General features: G+C 46.4%; 1 protein-coding gene across 1 annotated transcript in view; it reads left to right on the top strand.

Moving 5' to 3' along the window:
• The first annotated feature begins 2,856 nt into the window (after window positions 1-2,856).
• LOC140305235 (echinoderm microtubule-associated protein-like 6) overlaps window positions 2,857-15,758 on the top strand; it is a 44,620-nt gene continuing 31,718 nt past the window's right edge. Inside the window, exons 1-15 of the mRNA XM_072383995.1 lie at window positions 2,857-3,449; window positions 8,762-8,921; window positions 9,782-9,880; window positions 10,164-10,232; window positions 10,424-10,609; window positions 10,706-10,841; window positions 10,943-11,144; window positions 11,220-11,357; window positions 11,479-11,735; window positions 12,721-12,930; window positions 13,300-13,467; window positions 13,923-14,029; window positions 14,109-14,209; window positions 14,461-14,647; window positions 14,729-14,834. Coding sequence (XP_072240096.1) covers window positions 3,253-3,449; window positions 8,762-8,921; window positions 9,782-9,880; window positions 10,164-10,232; window positions 10,424-10,609; window positions 10,706-10,841; window positions 10,943-11,144; window positions 11,220-11,357; window positions 11,479-11,735; window positions 12,721-12,930; window positions 13,300-13,467; window positions 13,923-14,029; window positions 14,109-14,209; window positions 14,461-14,647; window positions 14,729-14,834 — 2,323 coding nt within the window. The 5' untranslated portion in view covers window positions 2,857-3,252. The remainder of the gene's footprint in view (window positions 3,450-8,761; window positions 8,922-9,781; window positions 9,881-10,163; window positions 10,233-10,423; window positions 10,610-10,705; window positions 10,842-10,942; window positions 11,145-11,219; window positions 11,358-11,478; window positions 11,736-12,720; window positions 12,931-13,299; window positions 13,468-13,922; window positions 14,030-14,108; window positions 14,210-14,460; window positions 14,648-14,728; window positions 14,835-15,758) is intronic.

Genomic DNA, 15,758 nt, shown 5'->3' with positions numbered 1-15,758 from the left:
TAGCTTCTTGTCTTTGTCGTCTTTATGATGATGATTCAACATATCTTAGCTTTGGTTTTGATTTGATTCACTTTATTCTATTTATATTTGATATTTTGTTTATTTATTTGTTCTTTGTGTGTGTTTTATCTTTATTTTTTATATTTATTTTTATATTCTTCAGTTTATATTTGTTTTTATTAACTTTTATTTCCAATACAATTGATTGATGTTTTTGTTTTGTTCTTAGTTTATATTTCCTTTATTTTATTTAAGAATTCATTTCTATTTGTTTTTCTTTTTTAATTATTTTATTACTTTTTTAAAAATGTACTTTCATTTTATATGTTGGTTTTATTTGATTTATTTATTAATTTCTTTGTTTTGACGCATTAATTTCTTCCTTTATTTATTGATCTGTTTTATTTAATTTCTGTATGTTGATTTGTTTGATTTACTTTAGTTTCTTTTCCTGTTTCGGCCTCTCTGGCGGCAGCAGCTCTGATGTGGCGTCAGCTCTGAACTGCATCTCCCTGCATGCACCGCGGTGAAGGGCGCAGAGCTGATGAAGCCGCACCTGAGCTGAAAGCTTTCACAGGTGAGCGCGGGGCAGACCGGAAGTACAGGCAGTGCCCTTCAACTTAAGATGACGTTGCCACCTTCTGGTCAGCTGGTTTATAGCTCTTCTGGTGCAGTAACATCTGGGTGGGGCCCCTGACCTCCTGGGGCCCCACACCTGAAGGCTCGGGTGTCCACAGAGTATCACCTGAACATTTATTTCACCAATCTGAATAGTTGGTCCTTTAATTGACAACAAATTAATTTTAACGTCCATCTGTTCCTGTAAAGTTTGAAGGAGAAGAATAAAAATGTGGAATCAAGTGTTTTATTCCTGTTTTATAAGAAGCAGCGGAGCCATTCTCCCAATACTCACCTGTTCCAGCAGATAACTACGAAGTCAGCCTCAGTTTCTTGTATTTAATCACTTGTGGGACGCTTTAATACCAGTTTAGCATCAACTCATTCACACTGAGTACAACAGATCATTAACACAAAGACAACGCATTAATTTTCAGACCACAAACTACACAGAATGATCTCTTTTTTCCTCCGGTTTTTCCTCTGCCTGCTTCCTCTGTCTCTTTATTCTGAAAGACTCAACAGGAAGTGCTCCCACGTAGTTTCTTCTTGACTCTGGTAGCTGATATCTGGGATTCCCGTTAATATTTCCAATTTTCCTCATAGTTTTTCGTTTTTTCCGAGCTGTTCGCGGCCGGGGGTCCGCCTCGGCTGTCTTTCCTCCGCACTGCCGCAGCGGGTGCAGCTGGTGGCGGATACGGTGTTGGTTCGGGGTGCGGATAGGAACCGACGGGGATCAAATCGGCGCCGTAATCTCCGGATTTCAACTGGAAACAGCGAACAGACGGCGGAGGGATTTTCTGTGATTTCGTCCTTCAGACAGACGTCGGTGGGAATAAATGTCGTTTTATGAACGGAACCTTCGTTAAACGCACGTGTTTGAGAGCGGAGGATCCAGCCGTGACCTTCTGGGCTGATCCGTGGCTGGTAGTCTGCTGAGGATGCTCCGGTCCGGATCAATGGTTGAGAAAACGTCATTAAGACGAGCCGCTGATCCGTCGGGTCTGTTCACCAGCAGACCTTAGATCATTTAAGACCAATTACACAAACCGCTCCTGACTGCAAACTAGATTATTTTATTTTTAATGTTTGTCTGCAGATTTGCAGTGGTTTTAAATCTAGATGATAACATAATTAAAATGTTATCTTAGCGAAACTTGATTTAGTCATAAAGGGAAAATATTCCTTCAACATCATCAGTATTTCATATGTTCCAGTTTGTGTGGTTCTGGTGTCGGAAACAAAAAGTTTTGTATTCAGTTTCTGTATCTAAGATGATGGAAAACAGGTTTTATTTTCACCTTATGTCTTTTTATGGTCTGTTATCAGTATAGCTTCATGAATTCAAAGGTGAATCCAGAAATTAAAGAGATGTTATCGTTCAGCTCTACGAACCTCTGATGTCATCGTTCAGCTCTACAAACCTCTGACATCATCGTTCAGCTTAATGAACCTCTGACGTCATCGTTCAGCTTAATGAACCTCTGACGTCATCGTTCAGCTTTACGAACCTCTGACATCATCGTTCAGCTCTACGAACCTCTGACATCATCGTTCAGCTCTACGAACCTCTGACATCATCGTTCAGCTCTACGAACCTCTGACATCATCGTTCAGCTTAATGAACCTCTGACATCATCGTTCAGCTCTACGAACCTCTGACATCATCGTTCAGCTTAATGAACCTCTGACATCATCGTTCAGCTCTACGAACCTCTGACATCATCGTTCAGCTTAATGAACCTCTGACGTCATCGTTCAGCTCTACGAACCTCTGACGTCATCGTTCAGCTTAATGAACCTCTGACGTCATCGTTCAGCTCTACGAACCTCTGACGTCATCGTTCAGCTCTACGAACCTCTGACATCATCGTTCAGCTTAATGAACCTCTGACGTCATCGTTCAGCTCTACGAACCTCTGACGTCATCGTTCAGCTCTACGAACCTCTGATGTCATCGTTCAGCTTAATGAACCTCTGACATCATCGTTCAGCTTAATGAACCTCTGACGTCATCGTTCAGCTTAATGAACCTCTGACGTCATCGTTCAGCTCTACGAACCTCTGACATCATCGTTCAGCTCTACGAACCTCTGACATCATCGTTCAGCTTAATGAACCTCTGACGTCATCGTTCAGCTTAATGAACCTCTGACGTCATCGTTCAGCTCTACGAACCTCTGACATCATCGTTCAGCTCTACGAACCTCTGACATCATCGTTCAGCTCTACGAACCTCTGACATCATCGTTCAGCTTAATGAACCTCTGACATCATCGTTCAGCTCTACGAACCTCTGACATCATCGTTCAGCTTAATGAACCTCTGACGTCATCGTTCAGCTCTACGAACCTCTGACGTCATCGTTCAGCTCTACGAACCTCTGATGTCATCGTTCAGCTTAATTAACCTCTGACGGGATCCAGGCCATCCTGCCACTGCTGCCGACCGCTCCCAAACTTCTCTGAGCCGTTCTGACTTGACTTACATCATGAGGCAGCTCTAACGCAACACTGTGGAATTATGGGAGGACGTTGGTCTGTTGAAGGAACTACAATAATGGACTGAATCTGCTCGGAACTCATCAGACACTAACTCGGTCCTTGGATACCAAGTTTGTGTATTTGAGCAGACATGTCAGATAAGACGGCACCGCGATGCCAGCTGAGACTGGAGTGGATCCACGGGTATCGAGGACACCAGTGCCGAAACAACCTGTACTACACTGCGGGAAAAGAGGTCGTGTACTTTGTGGCTGGGGTGGGCGTGGTCTATAACACCCGAGAACACTCCCAGAAGTTTTTCCTAGGACACAATGATGACATCATCAGGTGAGAAGGCGTGGTCTGGGGCGTGGGGGGGGGTCTGTCAAAAGTTTGAAGGAAAACGAACATTAACTTCTACAAAACCCTGATTTTGTAAGATCCAAAGTTTCTTCTTCTTTTCAGAAAGTCAGAGCGGCAGTGTTTCACTGCTACATCCTATTATAATAACTTTTCTTACTTCACATAACCACCGAACCTGCTCAAAAGCCGCTAAAAATAAATAATGAAAATGAATAATTAATACAAATTTGAGTCAAAGACAAATGTCTATACAGTCCATGAAGACAAGTTTCGGTGAAATTGTTTTAATAAGTCATGAGCTAAAACATTATAAAGCAAATGTGTTTGGTTCAGAGTGAAGCCCATTTCCTGGTGAGATTCAATTCAGTTTTGCGAAATCCCAACAAATGCCTTCTCAGGAAACTTCAAAGACACAGACCAATGCAAGCCGATTTATTGTAATCAAAGCAAAATACAGTAGTTAATTCTGCTTAACTGGGGCCTAATGACCATGTAAAGACATTCAGTACAGTACGTACATATGTGTACTTTTTATGCTTATGAGGTTCCAATAAGCCCAAAAAGCAAAGAGAAATAAACAATGAATATCAAACAAGAGCTTGGGTCATAAGAGGTTAAATTCAAAATTAGTCCAATTCGTACAGAGCCACTTTAAAAAGTAGCCTCGCTAAGGAAACCAACAGATTTCACTGAAACTTGTCTTCAACCTAATCCCCCGTCCTGAGCTGCACAAGGCGAGTGTGGGGAGAAAAACCTCCATCAGAACCAGAACCAGGAAGGGTCCATCTGCCTGGACCAGCTGGGGCTGAGAGGACAGGAAAGAGGGGACAACAAGCAGCGTAACACCAGGCCAGAGACACCTGCTGAGAGAGAGAAACACAAGTTAATGACAGCAATGATGTCATCTGTACATGGAGGGAGGAGAGGTGCATCATGGGAGCTCCCCCAGCAGGCTGGGCCTATAGCAGCAGAACTATGGGATGTTTCAGGCTCACCTGAGCCATCCCTAACTATAAGCTTTATCAGAAAGGAAAGTTTCAGCCTGATCTTAAAGGTAGAGAGGGTGTCTGCTTCCTGAAGCCAAACTGGCAGCTGGTTCCACAGGGATACCTGCTGAGAAAGAGAAATATAAGTTAATGACAACAAGAATGGGCACTGGTCATCCTTATGGTGGATCGGTTGTCCTTATGGGGGACCAGTCATCCTTATGGGCACCACTCATCCTTATTTGGGACCAGTCATTCTTATGGGGGACCAGTCATTCTTATGGGGGACCAGTCATCTTTATGGGGACCACTCATCCTTATTGGGGACCAGTCATTCTTATGGGGGACCAGTCATTCTTATGGGGGACCAGTCATCTTTATGGGGACCACTCATCCTTATTGGGGACCAGTCATCCTTATGGGCACAAGTAATCCTTATGGGCACAAGTCATCCTTATGGGGGACCAGTCATCCTTATGGGCACCACTCATCCTTATTGGGGACCAGTCATTCTTATGGGGGACCAGTCATCTTTATGGGGGAACCAGTCATACTTATGGAGGACCAGTCATCCTTATGGGCACCAGTCATCCTTGGGACCAGTCATCCTTATGGGGGACCAGTTGTCCTTATGGGCACCAGTCATCCTTATGGGCACCGGTCACCCTTATGGGCATCAGTCATCGTTATGGGGGACCAATCGTCCTTAGGGGCACCAGTCATCCTTATGGGCACCAGTCATCCTTATGGGGGACCAGTTGTCCTTATGGACACCAGTCATCCTTATGGGCACCACTCATCCTTATGGGGGACCAGTCATCCCTATGGGGGCACCAGTCATCCTTATGGCCACCAGTCATCCTTATGAGGGACCAGTCATCCTTATGGGCACCACTCATCCTTATGGGGGAACCAGTCATCGTTATGGGGGAACCAGTCATCCTTATGGGGGAACCAGTCATCGTTATGGGGGACCAGTCATCCTTATGGGGGACCAGTCATCCTTATGGGGGAACCAGTCATCGTTATGGGGGACCAGTCATCCTTATGGGGGAACCAGTCATCCTTATGGGGGAACCAGTCATCCTTATGGGGGAACCAGTCATCCTTATGGGGGAACCAGTCATCCTTATGGGCACCACTCATCCTTATGGGGGAACCAGTCATCGTTATGGGGGAACCAGTCATCGTTATGGGGGACCAGTCATCCTTATGGGGGAACCAGTCATCGTTATGGGGGACCAGTCATCCTTATGGGGGAACCAGTCATCCTTATGGGGGACCAGTCATCCTTATGGGGGAACCAGTCATCCTTATGGGGGAACCAGTCATCGTTATGGGGGACCAGTCGTCCTTATGGGCACCAGTTGTCCTTATGGGCACCAGTCATCCTTATGGGGGACCAGTTGTCCTTATGGGTACCAGTCATTCTTATGGGCACCAGTCATTCTTATGGGCACCAGTCATCCTTATGGGGGACCAGTCGTCCTTATGGGCACCAGTCATCGTTATGGGGAACCAATCGTCCTTATTGGCACCAGTCATCCTTATGGGCACCAGTAATCCTTATGGGCACAAGTCATCCTTATGGGGGACCAGTCATCCTTATGGGCACCACTCATCCTTATGGGCACCACTCATCCTTATTGGGGACCAGTCATTCTTATGGGGGACCAGTCATCCTTATGGGGGACCAGTGGTCCTTATGGGTACCAGTCATCGTTATGGGGAACCAATCGTCCTTATTGGCACCAGTCATCCTTATGGGCACCGGTCACCCTTATGGGCATCAGTCATCGTTATGGGGGACCAGTCATCTTTATGGGGCACCAGTCATACTTATGGAGGACCAGTCATCCTTATGGGCACCAGTCATCCTTGGGACCAGTCATCCTTATGGGGGACCAGTTGTCCTTATGGGCACCAGTCATCGTTATGGGGAACCAATCATCCTTATTGGCACCAGTCATCCTTATGGGCACCGGTCACCCTTATGGGCATCAGTCATCGTTATGGGGGACCAGTCATCTTTATGGGGCACCAGTCATACTTATGGAGGACCAGTTATCCTTATGGGCACCAGTCATCCTTGGGACCAGTCATCCTTATGGGCACCACTCATCCTTATGGGGGACCAGTCATCCCTATGGGGGGGCAGTCATCCTTATGGCCACCAGTCATCCTTATGAGGGACCAGTCATCCTTATGGGGGACCAGTCATCCTTATGGGGGACCAGTTGTCCTTATGGGCACCAGTCATCGTTATGGGGAACCAATCGTCCTTATTGGCACCAGTCATCCTTATGGGCACCGGTCATCCTTATGGGCATCAGTCATCGTTATGGGGCACCAGTCATACTTATGGAGGACCAGTCATCCTTATGGGCACCACTCATCCTTATGGGGGACCAGTCATCCCTATGGGGGGGCAGTCATCCTTATGGCCACCAGTCATCCTTATGGGGGAACCAGTCATCCTTATGGGGGAACCAGTCATCCTTATGGGGGACCAGTCATCCTTATGGGGGAACCAGTCATCCTTATGGGGCACCAGTCATCCTTATGGGGGAACCAGTCATCCTTATGGGGGAACCAGTCATCCTTATGGGGGACCAGTCATCCTTATGGGGGAACCAGTCATCGTTATGGGGGACCAATCGTCCTTAGGGGCACCAGTCATCCTTATGGGCACCAGTCATCCTTATGGGGGACCAGTTGTCCTTATGGACACCAGTCATCCTTATGGGCACCACTCATCCCTATGGGGGGGCAGTCATCCTTATGGGGGAACCAGTCATCGTTATGGGGGACCAGTCATCCTTATGGGGGACCAGTTGTCCTTATGGGGGACCAGTTGTCCTTATGGGTACCAGTCATCCTTATGGGGGACCAGTTGTCCTTATGGGGGACCAGTTGTCCTTATGGACACCAGTCATCCTTATGATGGACCAGTTGTCCTTATGGGGGACCAGTTGTCCTTATGGGGGACCAGTTGTCCTTATGGGGGACCAGTCATCCTTATGGGCACCAGTCATCCTTATGAGGGACCAGTTGTCCTTATGGGGGACCAGTTGTCCTTATGGGGGACCAGTTGTCCTTATGGGTACCAGTCATCCTTATGGAACCAAAGCCCACTTGGTTCTGAGGTCCTAGTTAAGTTAAGGAGTAACGTTTGTATTGATCATAGGTTAACATTAAGGTTTTTCATGTGACCTACAGTGGGGCCGCTGAAGAGGGGTACAAGCATGCTCAGTGCTGCCCCTTATGAAGAGAAGGTGAATTCAATATATTATAGCATTAACCCTTTAAGCGCCAAGGTCTTTACATTTTGACCACCAGTTTTCAACAGGCTGCAGGTTAAAAATTGTCAGAGATAAAAGGAAACACCAAATTTGTCCTCCGCCTTTAGCCCATCCAGGTTGGCACCTGTTGAACACGCACAGGGTCACACACTCATAGAGACAGGTGTCACACACTGGAGCGGTTGGCAGCCAATCACAGCGCCCGGGGAGCATGGTGGTACGGTGCCTTGCTCAAGGGCACCTCGGCCCTTCTGTTATGTTTTCCTGTTCGATCCTTTTCTGAACTCATAAACGCAACTATGAACAAAGCTGTTCCAACTTCTGATTTTTTTAATGTTTTTCTGTCATTTTATCCACATAAAAACAACAGAAAATCAGTAAAATTTACATCAGATCCTGATCCAGATCCTGATTCTGGCTTCAGTGTTTGAGTGGCCAAGAACTGGTGTTAATATCTGTTAGTTTCATTTGTTCTCAGAGTCCAGAAATCATCCGTTAGGAAGAGGGCTCAGCATCTGTCACATCTCTGTAACCAACAGGCTCATCAAAGTGTCTGAAAAACAGTCCTCATTACTGCTGACTCACTGGTTTCCATTCAGACCCTCCCTGTGCCCGTCTACCTCCACCTTTTCCCCGTCACCACCATCTGGTCGACCCGCTGAAATCTCTCTCTGATCCATCACTCTCTGAGGGAAATTCTCACCCTCTGAATCTTCAGAGATTTGAACCAAAACATCTTCTCTGGTTAAAAGTTTTTGTTTTCTCAATAACTGCCGTCATCATACAGTTTTATTTAATTTCTTGATAATCAAAATGATCATAAATACAAATTAATTGGAACATTTTGAATATGAAGACACCTTAATTCAAGATATAATTCAAATAAAACATGTCTGCCTTGTGATGGTAGTAACTAGAAAACAAGATTTGATGTTCTTCTCAGGACTTTGAACCTGTTTTGGTGGCTTGTCAGTTCCTGAGTCTTATAGAAACTGTTATTCTGTCTCAGTCTGGCGATCCATCCAGATAAGATCCAGGTGGCGACAGGGCAGGTGGGCAAAGACCCGTACATCTGTATCTGGGACACGTACGCCATGCAGACTGTTTCCATCCTCAGGGACGTCCACACCCATGGAATCGCCTGCCTCGCCTTTGACTCAGATGGACAGGTGAGACTCTTAAGATGCAACATGTCCAGGACAATAGCTGCATTTCTGTGAAACGGTGACATTTTCCGTTGCTCACACACCCAAATATGTGCTCTCAACCACAGAACTTTGATGTTACCGTAATGCAGTGTTTCTCAATTCCAGTCCTCATGACCCACCGCCCTGCATGTTTTCGATGTTTCCCTCCTCCACCACACCTGATTCAAATGATCAGCTCGTCATCAAGCTCTGCAGTGGCCTGATAAGGAGCCATTCATTTGAGTCAGGTGTGGTGGAGGAGGGAAACATCGAAAACGTGCAGGGCAGTGGGTCATGAGGACCGCAATTGAGAAACACTGCCGTAATGAATCCCCTTTAATTACCTAATAAATGCACATTTCCTTTGTCAAAATCAATAAAAAAACAAGACTAATTAGCTGAAATTATTCTAAACAAATACTGACATAAAGTAGAAACTGTTAGCTTCGTCAGACCTGAGAAAAGGTCCAAGGTGAAAGTTTCATTCTGTTCGCGTTCATCTGAAAGTGTTTACTTCAGACTCAGAATAACCATGTTTTCATTTTCTTCTGATTCTCATGTCCAGAAGATAAAAGTCTTCTGGTTTAAAACTCTGAACGATTTCTGAGAAAGATATCAGAAATCAGTCCTTTTCGTTTTTAATTTATAAAACAGTTGAAAAACAGTAACAAACTGAACAAAACAGAAGGCTGCATTCCAACATGTAGGATGTAAATATCTGTTTGACTCTGACCCAGCAGTCATGTCGGAGTGGCAGCATCCTTTTATCTGGTGATTTCCATGGTTTGTATAGATCACGGTTTGGTAAAAACACTGACATGTCGGTTTCTGTTAATTCAAAGCGACTGGCCTCCGTCGGTCTGGACGCCAAGAACACGGTGTGTGTTTGGGACTGGAGACGAGGTCGAGTGCTCGCCACAGCGACTGGACACTCAGACAGGGTACAGCTCTTCATTCATTAAAGCAACAGAAGTCTGTGAACCTTTAAACTTTGTGCTCACGGCACATTTTCAATGAGGCGTAATGGCGCCGGGTGCAACTTTGGCTTCCGGCTCCACACCGCTTTGCAGTCACATTGACTTATTTGTGGCCTCTTTACATAGTGATGTGTTTTTATTATTTCATCCCTCAAACGTAGGGTGATGAGAGCAAATTAATCTGACAAATTCTCTGATGTTACAGTCTGAAGGAGCATCTTCTAACTCTTTTTTGCTTTTGATGCAGATTTTTGACATTTGCTGGGATCCGTTACAGTCCAGCCGGCTGGTCAGCTGTGGAGTCAAACACATCAAGGTGAGGCCACTGGAGTCACAGGATGGATGAGTCATCCACCATTTTATCACCTGATGAATACAGTGCAAACAGCTTTGTTCTGCAGCACATGGAAACCAATCAAACCGTTTCAGCTTGTGTTCTGTGACCCAGCAGCACTGAAAGTCAGCAGGTGGTACCAGGTTTCCTGTTTCTGCTTGTCTTTCCTGCAGTTCTGGACCATGTGCGGGAACGCTCTGACTCCAAAGCGAGGTATCTTTGGGAAGACGGGCGACCTACAGACCATCCTGTGTGTGTCTGCAGCCAGAGACGAGCTGACGTACTCTGGAGCTCTGAATGGAGACGTTTACGTGTGGAAGGGAATCACTCTGATCAGAACCATACAGGCAGCACATGGGGTGCGAACACACACAGCACACACCGCCATGAATCACAATACATGGGCTGCTGGGCCACCCCAACACCTCCCTCCGTACATGTGCTGATGTGTGCAGGCGGGGATCTTCAGCATGCACGCCTGTGAGGAAGGATTTGCCACTGGAGGACGAGACGGCTGCATCAGACTCTGGGATGTGGACTTCAAACCCATTACCAAGATCGACCTGAGAGAGGCTGAGCAGGGCTACAAAGGTCTGAACCTGTCCTTTTATTTACCTGCTGGCCTACCTGTTCATGGGGCCTGGTTCTGCTTGTTTGGTGCGCTGGGTGCAGCATGCAGCTGTTTCTTTCAGGTCTGTCCATCCGAAGTGTTTGCTGGAAGGCTGACCGGATTCTGGCTGGGACTCAGGACAGTGAAATCTTTGAGGTGATGGTCCGAGACCGAGACAAACCGGTTCTGCTGATGCAGGGTCACAGTGAGGGTGAGCTGTGGGCACTGGACCTGCATCCCAAACAGCCAGTGGCTGTTACCGGGAGTGACGACCGCTCAGTCAGGTTGGTCTGAACACCTGAACACCACCGAGCTGCTGATCACCAGCTCTTTCCTCATCGGCCATCTCTCACCTGCAGGCTGTGGAGCCTCCCCGACCACACCCTGCTGGCTCGCTGTAACATGGAGGAGTCCGTTCGAAGCGTTTCCTTCAACAATGACGGCTCTCAGCTGGCTCTGGGCATGAAAGACGGTTCCTTCACTGTGTTACGAGTCAGGTGAGCTCCTGCTGCTGTCACGATGAAGCTAAAGGTGCTCCGTTTGTGTTAGCTGAGATCACCTGATACACACTGATGTTTGTACCATGAGTCTGAAGCTGCTTTGACTCTTCTTCTGCAGGGACATGACGGAGGTTGTGCACATCAAGGACAGAAAGGAGGTCATTCACGAGCTGAAGTATTCTCCAGACGGCTCCTTCCTGGCGGTGGGATCAAACGATGGGCTGGTGGATGTCTACGCCGTTGCTCAGCGCTATAAGAAGGTGGGCGAGTGCAGCCGCTCCACCTCCTTCATCACCCACCTGGACTGGTCCGTTGACAGCCGCTTCCTGCAGACCAACGACGGCACCAGTGAGCGGCTCTTCTACAGGATGCCGGGTATGACCTCAGAGCCTCAGAGACATGATGTCATTACTCTGGGATGTGACGAATTGGATTGGATTGCTGATCCATCCAGGGTGTAGCCTGCCTCTCTCCTACTGGCAGCAGGAAAAGAGGCTTTATTTATCCTGAGGGAAGTTGCTGTGCAACAGTTATGGAACAAGGGGGAAAGTACTAAATAAAATAAAATAGACAAATAATATGAAATAAAGTTAACATAAAAAAAGTAACTGAGTACAATACGTGCAAATAGGTCAATAAAGAAAACAGTTTGTACAAGCAGGTGATTAGGAGAAGTGTCATTGGTGTTTGGCCTCAGGACGCAGTGTTTCCACTGATCCTCCCTGAGGGAGATTAATTTAACAGTCTGGTGGCCACAGGCAGAAAGGACTTCCTCTGGCGTTCAGTCCTACAAAGGGTGGAAGGAGTCTGGTGCTGAAGGTGCTTCTGTGGGAGGTTAGCGCCTGGTGGAGATGTCCAGGATGCTGTGCAGTTTACCCAGCATCCTCCTCTCAGACACCACCAACACAGAGTCCAGCTGGACCCCCAGGACAGAGCCAGCCTTCCTGATGGTCCTGTTGATCTTGTTGGCATCTGCTGGATGAATGAATTGCTGCTGGTAGCTTTGTTCTTCTTTTTTAAACTTGGCCGTTTATGAAGTTCTGGTCCAAATAGTGTAAAGATTCTCTGTCCAATCAGTGGTGCATAGTGTCTTTGTACTGGTCCAGCTCACTTGGGACCTGAACTGAAATTGTACCAAAGAAAATTCCAGTATTATCATCATGGTAGAACCAATGATAGAAAAGCTGCTGTCCGCCATCATGTAATAGAAAAACGCCAGACCTAAACGTCCCGCCTTCACCTGTCCTGACTTGGGACAATCCTGTCTGGATTTAGGATTTGCCTACATAAGCGTTCACTTGTGATCCACCTGCATGAACCGGGGATTTGTTTCGGGACTGAGCTTTTCCTTGTTCTCCAGCAGGGAAGCTGGTTCCGAAAGAGGAAGCAAAGGGGATCCACTGGATGACTTGGACAGGTGTCATCGGGCCGGAGGTTAATGGAATCTGGCCCAAATACTCCAACATCAACAATGTAAACTCTGTGGATGCCAACTACAGCAGTGCTGTGCTGGTGACCGGCGATGACCTTGGCCTCATCAGACTCTTCAGGTTCCCCTGCCTGAAGAAAGGTCTGTAACCCTGTAGGAACGTTTTTCTAACCAGAGTTTCTGAGGAACCAGGTTCTTTCACTGTTCAACGAGTCAGTTGACCTCATTTTGTTGTTTCTATAAAGCTAAAGGTGTTTCGTTTGTGTTAACTATGATCACCGGATACACACCCAAAAACATACGGTCTGATGTTTGTATATTTAGTTGGAAGCTGCTTTGAACCTGGCTGTGGATTTAAATGTCTCCATTGTGTGCGTGAGTCATTTGTGATGGACCAGGAAGTGTTTGGAGTCAGACTGGGACTGGTTTGGGACCTGAGTCGTAACATTTCTGAGCTGTGACTTGTATTTCTAACAGATCAGACTTTTAATGTTCATCTCCACAACACAGGAGCCAAATTCAAGAAGTACATTGGTCACTCTGCCCATGTGACCAATGTTCGCTGGTCCAACGACCTGCAGTGGGTGGTCAGCACTGGCGGCGCTGACCATGCCGTCTTCCAGTGGAGATTCCTACCAGAGGGCGTCATGAACGGGGTTTTGGAGCCGCTCCTTCAGGGTAACGTCAAAATTCAGATGGCAATGACAACTGAGTCCCAACAGTGTGACCAGATGGATTTAGATCCTATCGGAACCAGAACTGTTTATCAGAAAACCTGACTTAACCCATTTAGGCCTCTTGCAACGCCTGGACCCATGTGCTTTTACTATTCATCATCATTATCAAGACGCTTGAACAATATGTCAGCTGGTTTGATGTTTCTCTTTCCTCAGAAGCATCCGTAAATCACCGTCATTAAGCCATTTGTAAGGTGTCATTTAGGACCCTTAAAGGTCATTTAGGACCCTTAAAGGTCATTTAGGACCCTTAAAGGTCATTTAGGACCCTTAAAGGTTTTATTTTGCTGTAGAAAATATAAAACCTTCCACGTTTGTAATCTTTGAATCATCTGTTATCCATATACATTAAAAGTTGGTTACCAAATAAGATTTCTTCTTGGTTTGGGTCTTCAGAGGGCTACGCGGACTCCAACAGCGGTGAGTCGGACTCAGACGTGTCGGACGTCCCGGAGCTCGACTCCGACATCGAACAGGAAGCTCAGACCAACTACGAACGCCAGGTGAACAAGAAGCAACCATAAAGAAGTTCCCCATGAATCACCCATCAGTCAGACTGACTCACCTGATCTATATCTGTAGGTGTATAAAGAAGACCTCCCACAGCTCAAGAAGAAACTAATTGGTTCCCTCAAGCGACAGAAAGCTCCAGAGGAGGGGCTTCGCCTGCAGTTTGTTCATGGGTAAAAACACAAATGAAGCTATCAGTAAAACTAAAACATCTCAGGCTAAGATTGGACTCTTTGGTTCAAATCATGAACTATTCTGATCACACGTCTGATTTTAGGATCTTCTTTTAAAAGCGTCGGTGACATTTTTCTCGCTTTTCTCCTTCAGTCATAACTTTACCAACATCTTTTGAAAGCAAATTCAACATTTCTTATCTGTTTATTATATCTTTACTATTTGTTTTTCCATTTCCTATTTCCTGCAGGTACCGCGGCTTTGACTGTCGCAACAACCTGTTCTACAGTCAGTCAGGGGAGGTGGTGTACCACGTGGCTGCCGTCGCTGTGGTCTACAGCCGGCTGCAGCACAGCCAGCGGTTTTACCTCGGTCATGATGACGAAATCCTCTGCCTCGCCGTCCACCCACTCAAAGACTATGTGGCGTCTGCACAGGTAGGACTAGCCAATCAGAGTGCAGCATGTTGATTCCCATTTAAAGTGGGAGTGTTTCTGATTGGCTGTCTGTGCATTCAGGTGGGCAGAGACCCGGCCATCCATGTCTGGGACATCCAAACTCTGAAGTGTTTGTCGCTGCTTAAAGGACACCACAGCAGAGGAGTGTGTGCCCTGGAGTTTACTGGTACGCTGTTTGTGTCACTATTTCTAAACCAAGGGCCCGTGTATACAGGCACATTCTTTTTGCTCTGCAGGCAGATATTTTATTAATGCAAGTGGGCAGATGTGCAGTCATCCAAAAAGTTAACAATGGTTAGGCTTCAGAGATAATGCTACGTGTTGATCGAATGCTGACTCGCTGAAAGTTTGCTTTAGCTGGGAAAGGCCAACAGCAGCCGATTTCCTCACAAAGAGGATAAACTACCAAAAACCACAAGCAGCTGCTCTGGATCTTCATCATTTAACACTTTTGTTTCACACCAACACAAAGCAGATATTTGTCCACTTTGGCTATGGTCACACTGCAGTTGCAAGTGACCTGAATCCGATTTTTTGCTTATATGTGACCCATATCCGATCCCAACCCCTAACCCTAACCCCAGTGTGGGGGGAGAGGGGGGTGTCGTGGGCCCAACTCAGTGGGAAACACTGATGAAAGGAGGTTCCCACCTGATGACCCCAATGACATGTTGGTCAGCACTGCTCACTGGTCTATATATGGATTATAGGGAATTATTCACTGAGTCTGGTCCATTTTTTTTTTTTAGCACAAATGTCTTGTGTTTACCTTAAATAAACTGTTACACAAAATAGCAAAGCTAAAGGACCAAAAACAGCACGAAGACAACCAAGAGCAGAGCAAAGCTAAAGGACCAACAACAGCACAAACATAACCAAGAGCAGAGCAAAGCTAAAGGACCGAAAATACAACCAAGAGCAGAGCAAAGCTAAAGGACCAACAACAGCACAAACATAACCAAGAGCAGAGCAAAGCTAAAGGACCAACAACAGCACAAACATAACCAAGAGCAGAGCAAAGCTAAAGGACCAACAACAGCACAAACATAACCAAGAGCAGAGCAAAGCTAAATGACCAACAACAGCACAA

This window comes from Leuresthes tenuis, unplaced genomic scaffold, assembly GCF_036924035.1.
Source record: "Leuresthes tenuis unplaced genomic scaffold, fLeuTen1.0.hap1 SCAF_4, whole genome shotgun sequence".
NCBI lineage: Eukaryota > Metazoa > Chordata > Actinopteri > Atheriniformes > Atherinopsidae > Leuresthes > Leuresthes tenuis.
This window is presented reverse-complemented; position numbering and strand designations above follow the sequence as displayed.